This window comes from Doryrhamphus excisus, linkage group LG11 (assembly GCF_037039965.1).
Source record: "Doryrhamphus excisus strain RoL-2023G ecotype Guam linkage group LG11, RoL_Dexc_Guam_v1.1, whole genome shotgun sequence".
Taxonomy (NCBI): Eukaryota; Metazoa; Chordata; class Actinopteri; order Syngnathiformes; family Syngnathidae; genus Doryrhamphus; species Doryrhamphus excisus.
Window position 1 is genome coordinate 4,857,226 of NC_136367.1, and position 16,085 is coordinate 4,873,310.

Genomic DNA, 16,085 nt, shown 5'->3' on the forward strand with positions numbered 1-16,085 from the left:
AACTATTGAGTCCAACAGCTCCACCAGAAGCATGTCCAGCATATGCACAGAAACAACTTTTATTCTTAAATGTTGGAAAACAAACAAAAAAAAAACAAAAACAGACTCGTTTCTCAGGGTCCCAGAGATACACCGGGGGGAACATGACAAGGATAAGTTCTTCTTCCTGCCTCCTACAGAAAAAAAAACCTGAGAAATGACTTAAGGGAGACGTTGTGTCAGGAGGACTGCTGGGGGTGTCAATCGTCTCTGCTGCTGCTGCTGCTTCGGTTTCTGCTGCTGTTGTCCTCATCTTGGATCGTAATCGCATGTCCAGACTCGGCAGCTGGCAAGTCAACAGAAGAATTTATTTGATATAGTTATTTTTTTAATTATAAGTTATAAGTTTCCATTGTTCATACTATTTATCATATCAAATTCCATACTTCTTGCATTAGAGAACCCTGAATACTATAAGTGAAACTTTAATATAACATATTAGTGTCTATAAACTTTTAAACAGTTTTCTATGGGAGGTGATCCTGCTCTGCCACAGTACATGTTGAAATTCATTTTCTACCACTTATCTTATATACCACAGCTGTCTTCGGGCGTGAGGCGGGGTACACCCTGGACTGGTGGCCAGCCAATCACAGGGCACATATAGACAAACAACCATTCACACTCACATTCATACCTATGGAGTCGCCAATTAACCTAGCATGTTTTTTTTTGGAATGTGGGAGAAAACCCACGCATGCACGGGGAGAACATGCAAACTCCACACAGAGATGGCCGGGATTGAACTCGGGTCTCGTAGCTGTGAGGTCTGCACGCTAACCACTTGACCGCCGTGCAGCCAATGTTGAAATTATTATTATTATTTTTTTTTTTTTACTGAACTGCAGCTCAGCACAGGGGTTTTAGTGGTTAACGCGCAGACCTCACAGCTAGGAGACCAGGGTTCAATTCCACCGTCAGTTGTCACCATGAATGCGTGGGTTTTCTCCGGGTACTCCGGTTTCCTCCCACATTCCAAAAACATGCTGGGTTAATTGACTCCAAATTGTCCATAGGTATGAATGTGAGTGTGAATGGTTGTTTGTCTATATGTGCCCTGTGATTGGCTGGCGATCAGTCCAGGGTGTACCCCGCCTTTCGCCCGAAGACAGCTGGGATAGGCTCCAGCACCCCAGCGACCCTCGTGAGGAAAAGCGGTAGAAAATGAATGAATGAATGAATGAACTGCAGCTCCCCCCGCTGGTGGGAGAACTTTTTCACGTTACCACCACGCTTCATGGCAAGACACAATTACCTAGCTATTTTAAATACAGTTTTTCAACGTCTACTTCATATAGTCATTGAAAAAATGTGATTATAAATGTTAAATATTTTCCCCTAAAATATTTGGTCGGTTTCAAGATAATTGCCCCCAGACACCAAAAAGAGTTGTTGGGCTGAAATCTTAAAGCACCTTTCCTCTCGGCGACCAGCATCTTGCGCCTGGCCTTCATGTCCAAGCTCAGGTTCTCCACCATGCTGTTGATGCAGTTGTCCAGCGCCAGACATCGGGTTTGAGACTTGATGGCCCTTCGGCAGATGGGACACTCTTTTTTCTTCTTACACCACTGCTTGATGCAGTAACAGCAGAAGCTGTGAGCACAGTTCAGGATGACGGCCTACAAACGCCAATGGAGAAACATCTCAGTGTTTAGGACTCTCTTTGACTCGCACACTCAAAAGACGCGTCGAGGTGCCGGCGACTCGCACCTCCACAAAGAGCTCAGAGCAGATGATGCACTGAAGCTCGTTTTCCAGGACCTCCGTCACTTGTGTGACCACTTCCTCCTTCTGGGCCCTGGCCTTTTCCTTCTCCTCCTAACAAGAAACATGGAATGAGGCGGCACGGATGGAAGGTCATATTGAAAGCTGCAGTGACGACTCACCTTTGTTACTTCGAGTTCTTTGTTTTTGGCCAGAATAATTTCCTCAAAGCTTTTCCGAGAGTGAGCGAGTTCATCTATGACTTTCTTCTGCTGATGGGTGTAGAGTTGGCAAACATAAATTCAACAATACACTTAGGCGTAGGTGTACTAGGTATTAGGTACGTGTTTATGTGTGCTCAGCTTGCGTCATGTTATTGTTTGGTGTTTACCTCCTGCAAGGCTTCTTCCAATTGTTTTTTCATCAGCTCCTCTTGCTGCTGTGTTTTCAGAGCCTTTAAATACACAATAGAAGCACAATAAATACTGATAATACACAAGAAGATGTACTTTTTCAGATTGTAATATAAAAAAAAACTAACTAAAAATGACTGTAGCACTGAGGCCATGATACTGTATATCATATTGCTATTGCTGTGGGCTCATCTCATTACTCATTTCTCATTACTGTATTCTTTTGTACAAATATTGCATTCATGTTTTTGTTTTTATTGTTGAGTATTTTGTAAACTCACAAAGTTATTGAGAAATGTGAAATGTGTCTGTATTTTTACATTTTTGTGAATAAACTACAATGAAAGTACATTTCAGCAATGCATGTTCTCAGCTGGGAATGAGCCCTTTTCTCAGTTATAGAGCCTCTTTGTCGCAGTGGGTGGAGGCGGGGCCGCTAGCATACACACAGAGTGCAGAAGAGTTTAATATAGTAAAAATTATATTATTACTGTCACATTTTTTTTATTGTTCAATCCCACCCTCGGCCATCTCTGTGTGGAGTTTGCATGTTCTCCCCGTGCATGCGTGGGTTTTCTCCGGGTACTCCGGTTTCCTCCCACATTCCAAAAACATGCTAGGTTAATCAGCGACTCCAAATTGTCCATAGGTATGAATGTGAGTGTGAATGGTTGTTTGTCTATATGTGCCCTGTGATTGGCTGGCGACCATTCCAGGGTGTACCCCGCCTGTCGCCCGTAGACAGTTGAAAATGGATGCATGTTCTCTCACCTCTGGCTGCTGCACAGTTGCACGGAATGATCGCTCCAATGTCTTCATTTGTTGCATCTTGACACAGAGGGCCTTCAAAGGCCGTAGCATTTCTTTGACCTGCTCCTCTATGAGCGGGTCACTCGATTGCGGTCCACCCTCCAGCATGGCGACTTGTCGTTCGGTGGTATCCACCTGCTCGCTCAGCATCAAGATGTTTTGGCTGAACCTGCGAGAAGGGGGAGCAGATTCTTTTGTTGTTGTAGTACTGTGACCATGTACTAAAAAGTACATGCTTAGTTATTCTTAACAGTAGCCCCTTAATCTCATACTGAGATTTAGCGATACTGGCTTGTCAAAGAGCGTTTATTTTGTCTGTGTTTTTACACACAGCAAAAATAGGACAAGGTTGTAATGAAAACGTACGTCTGCAAGTTGTCTAAGTCACAGGGGGCACCTGAAGCACCACAGTTCAGTATGGTTTCTTCCATGTGTCGACGGGGAGTGGTCTGCTTTAGCTGGGGGTGATCACGGTGTTGGTCGTGCACGACTGGAGGCAGAGGGCACGACTGAGCCAATGACGTGTCTGCGGACAAGCAGCGGTACAGTTTGGACTTTGACGTGGACGGCTCCACTTCTTCCGGGGCCAATTTCCTCTTGGGTTTCTTGGCTATGTGGGCTACTTTTGTGCCCCCGTTGGGTCTCTTTGCCAAGTTTTGCCTCACTTCTCTGAGAGGCCGCTGCACAAGCGTGAAGTCGTACTCCATATAGGACCCGACAGGCACGCCGAGTTGTATGGAGTCTCCGAGCTTCAGAGGGTGGGCCTCTTCGGTGGGGATACGGCAGCCATTCACCCAAACGCCATTCAGAGACTGCATGATCACAAAGAGAAGAGATATACTTCATGTAGGATAAAAAAACATGGCTTTGTTTGCCTACTATGCCTCAGGTGGGGTCACCACAGAGAGTCATGCTCTTCCATCACCCTGTTTTCTTCTTTCACATCAGCTTTCATCCTTTTGCTCTTTGGTCTTCCTTTCTACCAATAAGTCTTGCACTTGTGCGCCACTGTACTATTTCCAGTTGCCATCCCTGGTGGTGTAACGGTGCACTCTTCTGCCTCGCATTTGTTTCCCGGCCAGGGTTGTGTCATAAACGGCATCCGGCATAAAAACCAAACTAAACCCATTCATGCAATCGACTCGCTTGACATGTAAAAGCCAAAAGTGCAGAATAAGCAAAACTGCGACGGTCCGGTACTCAGCATGAGATTTGACTCATCACACAATGGGTCTGCCTGCGTACCAGGAAGTTCAGTAACCCAAATGGAACATAAGATACAAATCCAATTCTGGGTCTCTATTAAAACACATTCCTACTACTAAAATACCTTCTTGTCCGTGACTGTCCAGTGTCCATCTTCCCTTTGAGTGAAAGTGCAGTGCAGCCTGGATATCATTAAAGGGTAACTAGGAGACAAGAGCTGATAGGTCACATCAAAGCCACGGCCAACGGTGACCTGAAGACAAAAATGACACCAGTTACTTTTAAAACAAAACACTTAATTAATATTAATGCAACCAGTGGCAATTCTAGACATAATGCACATGGGTAATTCCAAAAAGGGTGTGAGGGGAAGGACTAATCCTACTTGAAAATGGCATAAGACATGGCACAAGGCATCGGATGCACAATTTAGAAAGAAGAGATGATAACGGTACGGAGCAATGTCATCACTTATAATAATAATAATACATTTTATTTGTATAGCGCTTTTCAAAATACTCAAAGACACTTTACAGAAGAATGGAGTTGAATAAAAGCAAGTAAACAGAGTAAAAGATACATTAAAATACAACATTCATTCGTTAATACACAGCTAAAACAGGATTAAAAGCGGGGCACAGCAGTCAGGTGTAAAAAGTTAGACATTAAAAACAGATTTAAAGAGGTGAGTTTTTGAGTTTTTTATGGGATGCATGTGATAGGCTAGCTGCTGTTGCGTTTGTGTTTTAATTTATAATAATAATTTATGATATATCGTATTTCAAATGCAATTTAAGGGGCACTATCTTCTGCTATCTTTCCATCCTTAATATTGTCTAATATCTCAGCTTGTTGTATTTGAGTAACAGTAGTACTTATTTGGTTGTTAAATGTTTTACATTTATAAACATAACAGTGTGTTGTTGAGTGGAGGATGTTTTCGAGTGCTGAATTTGAAGCATTTTTGTGTGAAAAAATATTTTCCATTCTGTGTTGTATTTAATAGTATTTTTTATGTATTCTTATTGTAATTAATTGTATATATTTATAGAGCAAAAATACAATTTTCAGTGTGTGTAGGGCAACCTAATATAAACATAGACACATTAACAGCAGGTTGTTTTGATCAGCTAGCTAGCTAGCTAGCTAAAGCAAGCTAGCAAAGTGTACCTCTGTGTTTTCGAACAAGCGAAGCCAGTCAGAATTCCTCCCGACTCTCCTCAAACATATAACCTCTGTGTCCAAGCTTTCATCTTCATCAGCCGCAGAACAGCCAGATGTAACTTTATCCATTTTATGCCATTGTGGTGGAGACTACCGTTGTTGCAACTTACTGTTAGCACGTTCTAACTACTGCTGCCATAGTAAGGATGGGTTGACTTGACACAGCTGTGTAGATGGACATTTACTGCACCGGAAAATGTAGGAGTATTTTCAAAATAAAGACATTTCAATCGGATGTGCCTTGATAGTTTATTACAAAAAATATTATTAAAAAAATTATTTAAAAAAACATTTCACGTTCTATGTCTCAAATGCGTCATATATACTAATGCATGTATAGATCGTGAGAGTGGGAATTTTTACAGTGTTGCGCCATTCCAAATTGATTACAGTCGTAATTACAGGAAATGACGATCGTAATATTTATCCGCTTCCTCTTCTTCGCTACCTTTTTTTTCTTATTGAACGTAAATAGTCAATAACAATAAAGGCATAGTACGTGTAATTGTGGAACTGCACGATTTCAACCACAATTATGGAAAACTTCCTTTGCCGCCCGAACGGGCTGCGCAGTCTATCAAATCGCGCGCATCCCGAGAACTGAGAATGGGCGGGACTTCCGTTGACTTCCTTGCGGATGGGACTTTACAGCGAGCAGTCAGAAAGGGCTTGGTCCGGGTCTGGTCGGTGTTGTCACCGGTGTGTGAGTCAGTGCGGCCCCCCTGGACAGCAAACAAACCCAGCGAGAGAGACGCTGTGTAGCCCGAAAGCCACGTAGATGAACGTCGTCTTCGGCTATGCTGTCCTGAGAGCGCCGCCCCGGTACCCGCCCTGCCATCATGTCTGATGTCAACAAGACTCTACAGAAATGGCACGCCAGTTTCAGAAAAGGCACAGACTTTGACTCTTGGGGACAATTAGTGGAGGCTATAGACGAGTACCAAATGTAAGTTGGAATTAAAACATGTATGTGCTTGCCTTTTACATGCACACACGCATGCATGCATGCATGCACCGCATCGCTCCTCAGATGTGCTCGGAGTCAGCGGGGAGATCTCACAAGTTGGTCCCCGCAGCTGTCACTCATTTTCAGTTAAAGCCTTTCCCACAGTGGACGTGATGTGGCATTTGTAACAGTTAGATCCCCGCGTGCGTGCGTGTTTGTAATGCTGTTAATGCTGCATTGTGTTACATTCACGGCATGCTGTGCAGTGCAGACATTCAACCAACAATATTCCTCAAGAGTATTGAGAAATATCAGCCACACCCTCTTCATTGTTATGGGTGGGTTTCCTGTGGTTTGACAGGAAATGCTTTCTAATAAGAAAAAAAAAAGACCCATCCCTCAGGAAAAGCAAAAATAACACGTCATCCTCATTTCATCAAGAAAGCATCTTAACTTTAAAACGGCATAAATAACCAAAGATTGACACTGTGACGCTTTTTTCTCAGACCACCAGGGGGCGTTGATGTGCGCAGAAACACACACGTTAATAATACAAGTACAAGCTTTTTAACTTTGCGTTTTTTTTGTTGTTGAATTTAGTCTTGCCCGGCAACTGCAAAAAGAAGTTCAGTCAACAAACTCCTCAGACTTCACCGAAGACCAAAAGGTAGACAATTTTAAGTTTAAGCCTGGTTTTCAATCACTTAACATTTTCTTTTTGTCGCTATTTTTAGAAAACCTTAGGGAAGATTGCAACATGCCTGGAGATGAGAAGTGCCAGTTTGCAGGTCTGTATGAATATGACTTTGAACCCTTAATATTATGACTTCATTTCCATAATTTTTATAACTTTTCCCTACCCTAATTTTCCCAAAATTACAACTTTTGTTTTGTGTATCATATTACAACAAAAAATATATTTTTTCTTTAATATTTCAACTCTACGCCACTAAAAGGACATTGTTCTTCCTCATAATATTACATTAGTTTTCTCGTACATTTTCTTCTTGTAATTATGACTTTATTCATGTAATTTTATTATTTTTTTACCTAATAGGGGTCACTTTATTATAAAAAAAAAAATGACATCTCAGCTTAGGTGTGTATGAAATTTGTGCTGTTTTTTTTCTCCTTTTTTAAATAAAATATTCCTTGTAAATAATGTAAAAAAATTCTTCATATAATATTATGACTTAATTTCCATAATTTTATAACTTTTCCCTACCCTAATTTTCCCAAAATGACAACTTTTGTTTTGTTTGTGTTTCATATTACAACAAAAAATATATTGTTTCTTTAATATTTCAACTCTATGCCACTAAAAGGACATTGTTCTTCCTCATAATATTACATTATAGTTTCCTCGTACATTTTCTTCTTGTAATTATGACTTTATTCATGTAATTTTCTTTTTTTTTAACCTAATAGGGGTCACTTTTATTATAAAAAAAAAAAACATCTCAGCTTAGGTGTGTATGAAATTTGTGCTTTGTTTTTTTTTCCTCCTTTTTTAAATAAAATATTCCTTGTAAATAATGTAAAAAAATTCTTCATATAATATTATGACTTAATTTCCATAATTTTATAACTTTTCCCTACCCTAATTTTCCCAAAATGACAACTTTTGTTTTGTTTGTTTCATATTACAACAAAAAATATATTGTTTCTTTAATATTTGAACTCTATGCCACTAAAAGGACATTGTTCTTCCTCATAATATTACATTATAGTTTCCTCGTACATTTTCTTCTTGTAATTATGACTTTATTAACATTCACTCATAATAAGTGTAGTTATATATATATAAATGGCGTATGTTTCAGTGCACGCAAGCAACAGAAGAGTTCAAGTTGGAAGACCTGAAGAAACTGGAAAGCAGTAAGTGACGTACAGTTGACCGATTCTCCTCACGCTAATGTCACTCATGCACGTCTTCCTCCTTCTTCTATTTAGTTATCAAAAACTTGCTGACGTTCAACAAAGAATTTCCCTTCGAGGTCCAACCAGTGCCCTTAAGGTAACAACACCCTTCATTGTGAGTCCATATTTCATATTTCATTTAATACGGCTCCAAAGTTGAACTGTTGACTTCCAAGTCTAAATAGTTTGGACAGGAAAATATGTAAAGTATATTAACTCAATAAAATGGGCGGGCGATATACTTTTAAGGTAGGACTAATCATTTGACTTGGTGTGATTTTAGAATACAGTAAAGTCTCGTTATATCGATATTGTCGGGAGTCGGAAAAAATATCGATATAACCGGACTGTCGATATAGCCGATCCTGCGCCGAACTGCATTAAAAGTGGGCAGTAATGCACTTGACATTGTTCTATAGTATAGAACATTGTTCTATAGTATAGAACAATGTCGAGCAGCTTAAATCAATCTTTGCTTAAGGATTTCAATACCAAAAAAGAACACGGCGAACGGCTGCTTCCAGTCAACTTTATTTTTCACACTTCCACCACCAGAGTGCAGCACACACACCGATTCCCGCACTTCCTGGTTCACAGGTCATGCTCAACCCGCCCCACATAGCTGGCCAAACACATGCCTGCAACAGAAGAACCAACTGCGTTCGTGGTTTCTCTCGTGTGTATAGAATCTATACACACGAGAGAAACCACGAACGCCAGCATGTACATATGAAAAACAGTGATTATTGCAAGCGATAAAAAGATATCTGAATACAACACAATTAAATGCATGTATTTGTACGCTTGTGTCTTCGTTGGAATAGGTGTGTATGCTATGTCAGTTGGTTCTTCTGTTGCAGGCATGTGTTTGGCCAGCTATGTGGGGCGGGTTGAGCATGACCTGTGAACCAGGAAGTGCGGGAATCGGTGTGTGTGCTGCGCTCTGGTGGTGGAAGTGTGAAAAATAAAGTTGACTGGAAGCAGCCGTTCGCCGTGTTCTTTTTTGGTATTGAAATCCTTAAGCAAAGATTGATTTAAGCTGCTTTTGTATCGATATAAGCAGACCAAATTGGCTGGCGGGAGATGAAAAGGGCATCGTAGTAACCGGATTATCATAATAACCGGGTATCGTACTAACGGAACTAATTATATCATAAAAGACTAGAAATTTGCCAGAAAATGAAAATAGTATCGTAATGAGCAGTAATTTGTTATAACCGATATCGATATAACGAGACTTTACTGTATTTGACTTATTAAGTCAAATACTCGTCAGTAATTTATTGATGGTCCCTTGAATAAACAACGCCCACCCTCGGCCATCTCTGTGTGGAGTTTGCATGTTCTCCCCGTGCATGCGTGGGTTTTCTGCGGGTACTCTGGTTTCCTCCCACATTCCAAAAACATGCTAGGTTAATTAGCAACTCCAAATTGTGAATTTGGAATTGTGAATGTGAGTGTGAATGGTTGTTTGTCTAAATGTGCCCTGTGATTGGCTGGCCCGAAGTCAGCTGGGAATGAGCCCTTTTTTCAGTTATAGAGCCTCTTTGTCGCAGTGGGTGGAGGCGGTGCCACTAGCATACACAGAGTGCAGAAGATTTTAATATAGTTAAATTATTTTATTATTGTCATATTTTTTTTTATTGTTCTTCATTGGGCTGCATGGCGGACGAGCGGTTAGCGCGCAGTCCTCACAGCTAGGAGACCCGAGTTCAATCCCACCCTCGGCCATCCCTGTGTGGAGTTTGCATGTTCTCCCTGTGCATGTGTGGGTTTTCTCCGGGTACTCCGGTTTCCTCCCACATTCCAAAAACATGCTAGGTTAATTGGCGACTCCAAATTGTCCATAGGTATGAATGTGAGTGTGAATGGTTGTTTGTCTATATGTGCCCTGTGATTGGCTGGCCACCAGTCACGCCCAAAGACAGCTGGGATAGGCTCCAGCACCCCCCGCGACCCTCGTGAGGATAAGCGGTAGAAAATGAATGAATGAATAAACAACCAGCGGTTAGAGCAGCATTTCCCGTGTGATCTACCCACACAATGACACAGCAGTCCGGGCACAGTGAGGGGAAACTACTGCTGTAGCTATGGAACAGAACACCCAACACCCAACTAACTTGTTCCGAGTACCGGGAGTTATGTTGAAGTTACGAACACATAACACGGCAACCGGATCGGCCTGATCTCATGACGAAAACCGATATGATCCGACCTTTAAACTATGGCGGCTTTCTCCTAATCATCTCTTATCAGAAGAATCCTCGCTCCCGGTGAAGAGGAGAACCTGGAGCTGGAGGAGGAAGATGCTGCAGCTGTCGCGGGTTCCACGGAAGCTTTTCCTCCAAGAGCTCCCGGTACGTTTACGTCGACCAATTGCAGTGTTATTATAATATTATATATATTATAATATTATAATAATAATAATAATAATAAATGTACAAGCCTTTTTGCCTGCATGGTTGTGTCCCTATGTCCAATTCCGTTTGTTTTTCTGTCCTTTCTGTTGGCGCTGTGCATGGCTTCATCGCTTTTTCTTGCCTGCCTCATTCAGTCATACAAGGTAGGACCAACGCATGAATAGACTAAAGTATCCATACTGTATGTGTGACCAGCTGGGATAGACTCCAGCTCATCCCATAATGAGGACCAAGCAGAATCAAGAATGAATGAATCGTGACATCAGTGTCCTCTGCAGGTACCTTGTTGCCACGGTTACCCTCCGAGCCCGGGATGACGCTCCTGACGATAAGAATAGACAAAATTGGTCTGAAAGACGCCGGGCAGTGCATCGACCCTTACATGAGTATTAGTGTTAAAGGTAGTGAACCCCACTTTATCACAGTGCGACAATTTTAGGTGCCACTTTGTGAAAGTCATGTGCATGCAGATTTGACCGGGGTGGACGTGAACCCGATGCAGGACACCCCAGTGGCCACCAAGAAGGAAGACATCTATATTCATTTCAGCATGGATGTAGAGATCCAAAGGCATCTGGAGAAATTACCTAAAGGTAATGTGATACTTTAAAACAGGGGTCTCAAACCTGCGGCCCGCGGGACCTATAAATGTGTTATGTTAAACCATGCCAAAGTTTCACATAATGACTTTGTCGCATTTGGAAATGAGCGCTGAACGCTCGGTTTCAGAGATTTTTCCTAACCCCCGCTAACTGTGATGTCACAGTGAGAAGTTAACGGCTCCACCCAGTCGATGACTTCCTTATATGGGCGTAACTTAGTACAAGCTATAGGCCTGCTCGGGATTGTGAACAATCTCAGCGGAATGGGCGTTGCCATGGGTGGGATAAATTAAAACAGACCATTTTGGTAAATCCAAGGAAATAGGTACAGATTCTGGAAAATCTAGAAAGCTTTCTGTGTACCCATTTAATATATATGTGGCCAACAAAGTATAGTTCGATGTCAAACCAATGAACCCACGTGTTAAAGACAACATGAACGGTGTCCTGGCTGGTCCAACACTATTATATAGACCAGGGGTCTCAAACTCAAACTTATTAGAGCCCTCCAGACATGAAATAACACCCCTATAGTCACCTTTATGCTCCTATTATTCATCGTTTACACCGCAGTGCACAGCTCCTATGGTGTAGGGACTCGAGATGGCTGCGAGCTAGTGAGCTAAACAGTTAGCCGTATTCCTTCTAAACCTCAGAAAGGGTTTGAAACGCAGTAAAGTAAGAAAAAAAATGTACCACTTCCACATGGATTGGGAGGAGAACCTTTTTTTTTTTTAGTCTGCATTCATGTCTGGCTACATCGGGTGCCAGGTACTATCATGTAATATGACATGACAGCCGCCTGGTGACCAGAGTACTACTTATGTTTTGACTAATAATAGACCACAGGCTACAACAGGGGTCTCAAACTCGCGGCCCACGGGCCAAATGCGGCCCGCGAGATGCTAGTTTGAGGCCCCCCCACCTTGATACCAAAGTTTAATGTTGAAATGACAGCTTAAAGCTGTGTGCACACCGGACACAATTAACATGATTTTGCCCCGCCCATACTGTTACCCTACCCTGTTACCCCGCCCTGTTTTGCTTTGGATTAGCAATGAAGCTAAAGGCTTATGACACTGGGTACAAATAAATGCAGGAAATGATTTGGAATAAAAGGGAAAATACACGTCAAGATAAAGCATCTCATCAAACATGTTGTTAAAGTTACGACGCTGCTCCCAGAAGGAACAGAGTACGATGCTAACTTGCTAATTGGGTCAAATTATTAAGTTTCATTAATGTTCATGTTAAAGGTTAAATAACTGTTAATACTGTACATTTGAATCGGAAAATAATTTCTCTACCAACTGTATGTGATTTCTTACGTTTTTCTTATTTGCTGTTTTATTATTATTTTACTTATTTATTACTGATTGATTAATTGTCTTTATTCTTAATTTGTTTATTTATTTTTTTAAATTGAGTTTGAGACCCCTGCTTTAAAAGAAAGCCAGCAGACAAATGATTAGACATTTTCACACAGGATGGTGTATGATGACAGGACTGTACCATTTTTTCCCCATCTTTGAAAAAAAAAAAAAATGCTAAATACTTCCTGGTTCAGTGACATGAATAGAACAATATAATGCTAATGCAGATGTTTAAGCATATCAATTTCTCATCCCCAGGAGCAGCCATTTTCTTTGAATTCAAGCACTACAAACCCAAAAAGAGGTTTACCAGCACAAAATGTTTCGCTTTCTTGGAAATGGACGAGATCAAACCCGGACCCATCGTGATCGAGCTGTGAGTTATCCTAAAATACTCCCGTTGTACCGCAAATGCTCTAATAAACACCGCAATGCAGTTCAGTTATCATAATTACTGGGGTCTCAACATTTGCATTAAGAGCTGTGGCTGTAGACAACCCCCCCTTAGGTCAGAATCCATCAGCGTTATCTACCTCTGCATGCGCTTTTAGATGTTGGTGTGAAACTCTTACTAATTTTTAATGACTTAAAAGTCTTTTTTTTTTTTTATAAATTGTAGGTACAAGAAGCCCACAGACTTTAGGAGGAAGAAACTCCAGCTTCTCACAAAGAAACCACTCTATCTCCATCTTCACCAAACCTTGCACAAGGACAGCTAAGACGGACCAACATGATCACAGAAATACAACACCGCACCCCACCCAATTAAAATAACTTCTTCAACGCCTATATTAAAGTAAAAGGGAATTGAACGTTGGTTCACAGTACAGTAGATCCCCGCCTATTTGCAGGTTTATTTCTCTAATAGTGTTTCATAGTGCTTAATAATAGTGTTTCTTTAGGACAAAATATAACAGAAATTAAACATTATCATTAATAAATTAAGCTCAAAATGTATTTTATTCTTCCTGGTTGCATCTCCGCCCCCCCCACTTCTCCAAGTTACACAATGATGAGCGTTATAATTTTGGTAAAAATTCCACCAAAAAGTATCATTTCATTTGGATGCTTCTTGGTTCAAAACTTTGGCTCAGCTATAATAAAAATAAAAAAAATAGAGATGAAATACAGCTTATATAAAATCTAGCGACAATAAAACCAAATTAATTTGATTGATTTCAACTCTTTTTTTTGTTTTTGTTCCCCAGTTTATGTAAAATACACAAATTAAATTCACCAATTTTGCCTGTCCACCAAGTTTCATACAGTTAGGTCCACATCATTTTTTGGTCTTAATAGTGTTTCTTTATCGCAAAATATAACAGAAATTAAACATTATCATTAATAAATTAACAAACGTTGGTTCACAGTACAGTAGATCCCCGCCTATTTGCGGATTTATTTCCTCTGCTTTAAACTGTAGATCATTTTTAAAAAGTCATCCCACAAGGGGGCGCTGTCTCGCATCGATTCACTCAACATTTTCCAGCAGGAAGACGCTCCAACAAGATGTGATGTGTAACTGTACTTTTGCCAGTAAAATACAGTAGTACTCCTCAATTTAAAATGTGTTTTTTTTTAACAAAGAGGCATGTTAAGGGGTGCGTTTTTCCACCAACCATCACAAATAGCGGGGATCTACTGTATATGTTTTTCTTGCCAATTAAAATAACTTCTTCAACGCCTATATTAAAGTAAAAGGGAATTGAACGTTGGTTCACAGTACAGTAGATCCCCGCCTATTCACGGATTTATTTCCTCTGCTTTAAACTGTAGATCATTTTTGAAAAGTCATCCCACGAGGGGGCGCTGTCTTGCATCAATTCACTTAACATTTTCCAGCAGGAAGACGCTCCGACAAGATGTGATGTGTAACTGTACTTTTGCCAGTAAAATACAGTAGTACTCCTCTTTTAATGTGTAAACATTAATTTAAAATGTGTTTTATTAACAAAGAGGCATGTTAAGGGGTGCATCCGTTATTCGGTTTTCCACCAACCGTCACAAATAGCGGGGATCTACTGTATATGTTTTTCCTGCAAATGAGGCGCTTACGTTCCCTCTTAGGCTTGCTGTAAAAAAACAGTGTTACGGTCATTTTTACAGAACACGTTTCATGCTGCAACGCTTATTTACACTAACCAGTTCATTGACTGTCTTCCTTGAAGCGTAGCACCAGGTGCTCACCAACAAATATCTCTTGTTTGCACTGTTGGACTTTGAAACCGAAATCTGCAAAACATTACAAAAGACTGCCAGAAAAGTGGATTTATGTGGGATTAAGCAAAGCAAACGAAAAGGCCAGTCGTAGGTGCTAAAATTATCAGATCCAGATTGGAATTTATTATTCTCGACAATGCTAAAGGTAAATAAGTAAATCTAAAAAGATAACTTACTTATCTAAATTTAACAAAAGTGGCAACATGTACTTTAGTGAACATTTAACTTCCTGGTTTCAAGCGCTGGCAACCCACCAATTCTGACAAAGATTAAATACATTTTATCATTAATAAATTAAGCTCAAAATGTATTTTATTTTTCCTGGTTGCATCTCCGCCCCCCCACTTCTCCAAGTTACACAATAATGAGCGTTATAATTTTGATAAAATTCCACCTAAAAGTATCATTTCATTTGGATGCTTCTTGGTTCAAAACTTTGGCTCAGCTGTAAAAATTAAAAAAAAAATAGAGATGAAATACAGCTTATATAAAATCTAGCGACGATAAAACCAAATTAATTTGATTGATTTCAGCTCTTTTTTGTTTTTGTTCCCCAGTTTATGTAAAATACACAAATTAAATTCACCAAATTTTGCCTGTCGACAAAGTTTCATACAGTTAGGTCCACATCATTTTTTGGTGACAAATTTTTTTATGACAAAATATAACAGAAATTAAACATTTAGTTACACCTTACCAGAAGGTAATGGTTTTTGGATTCCAGCAGCGCCACTTAAATCGGTTCAGTCATTAATTACGTCTTTTATTACCTTTATTTTCTACTTGTTCTACTTGTCAGGTGGCATTTGTACTGCTAACCTAATATCATTGTTACGTATAAATTAATTTCTCACAAAATACAGCAATGAGTCAACTAAATGCAATGTTTGCATCTTTAACCCAGTTATTGAACAGCTTTCCCCAGTATTGATTTTTTTTTTTTTAATTCAAAAGGAATGTATGTCTGAATTATACGGTCTTGTGTGTAATTAAGTGTTCATTTTTATTGCAATACTTGATTTTAGATTTTATTTTTGTAATGTTACAATGTCCAGGACTGTAAATGACTTGTAAGATACGCTAACAGATGAAGATGCAGTAACTGAATGTGTGACGTGTGATGGTATGCGTGGACTGACGGGGGGAATTTTCTCAAACATTCATTTCTAATAAACAGAAAAGGCATTTGAGTTCATGAATGTGCATTT

At 40.2% G+C, this 16,085-nt stretch overlaps 2 protein-coding genes across 4 annotated transcripts; one reads left to right on the forward strand and one right to left on the reverse strand.

Moving 5' to 3' along the window:
* Positions 1-104: 104 nt before the first annotated feature.
* rnf8 (ring finger protein 8, E3 ubiquitin protein ligase) lies at positions 105-5,589 on the reverse strand. Of its 2 annotated transcripts, none has more exons than XM_058086007.2 (9): positions 5,343-5,589; positions 4,297-4,425; positions 3,333-3,778; positions 2,928-3,135; positions 2,135-2,197; positions 1,926-2,012; positions 1,750-1,857; positions 1,454-1,658; positions 105-325 (listed from the first exon to the last, which is right to left on the reverse strand). In XM_058086007.2, the coding sequence occupies exons 1-9, from the start codon at positions 5,463-5,465 to the stop codon at positions 240-242; spliced, it is 1,455 nt and encodes a 484-aa protein (XP_057941990.2). In that variant the 5' UTR covers positions 5,466-5,589; the 3' UTR covers positions 105-239. The 2 variants fall into 2 exon arrangements, with proteins under 2 accessions (XP_057941990.2, XP_057941982.2); XM_058085999.2 differs by having other exon boundaries at positions 1,926-2,015; positions 5,343-5,588.
* A 429-nt stretch (positions 5,590-6,018) lies between these two features.
* aida (axin interactor, dorsalization associated) lies at positions 6,019-16,072 on the forward strand. Of its 2 annotated transcripts, XR_013629403.1 has the most exons (11): positions 6,019-6,342; positions 6,943-7,009; positions 7,077-7,130; positions 8,166-8,220; positions 8,296-8,359; positions 10,519-10,619; positions 10,961-11,083; positions 11,153-11,275; positions 12,916-13,033; positions 13,277-13,929; positions 15,500-16,072. XR_013629403.1 is itself a non-coding variant. In XM_058081255.2 (10 exons), the coding sequence occupies exons 1-10, from the start codon at positions 6,236-6,238 to the stop codon at positions 13,374-13,376; spliced, it is 912 nt and encodes a 303-aa protein (XP_057937238.2). In that variant the 5' UTR covers positions 6,019-6,235; the 3' UTR covers positions 13,377-16,072. The 2 variants fall into 2 exon arrangements, 1 of the variants encoding a protein (XP_057937238.2); XM_058081255.2 differs by having other exon boundaries at positions 13,277-16,072.
* The last annotated feature ends 13 nt before the right edge of the window (positions 16,073-16,085 follow it).

Excerpts from the sequence above, each read along its gene's own strand:
- rnf8 (XM_058085999.2), bottom strand. The coding sequence starts at position 5,465 with ATGGATAAAGTTACATCTGGCTGTTCTGCGGCTGATGAAGATGAAAGC. Across the intron at positions 2,198-2,927 it reads CAACTGTGCAGCAGCCAGAG|GCTCTGAAAACACAGCAGCA; the intron begins GTGAGAGAACAT and ends GTGTATTTAAAG. Across the intron at positions 1,858-1,925 it reads AAGAACTCGAAGTAACAAAG|GAGGAGAAGGAAAAGGCCAG; the intron begins GTGAGTCGTCAC and ends GTTTCTTGTTAG.
- aida (XM_058081255.2), top strand. The coding sequence starts at position 6,236 with ATGTCTGATGTCAACAAGACTCTACAGAAATGGCACGCCAGTTTCAGA. Across the intron at positions 8,221-8,295 it reads CCTGAAGAAACTGGAAAGCA|TTATCAAAAACTTGCTGACG; the intron begins GTAAGTGACGTA and ends TCTTCTATTTAG. Across the intron at positions 11,084-11,152 it reads CATGAGTATTAGTGTTAAAG|ATTTGACCGGGGTGGACGTG; the intron begins GTAGTGAACCCC and ends ATGTGCATGCAG.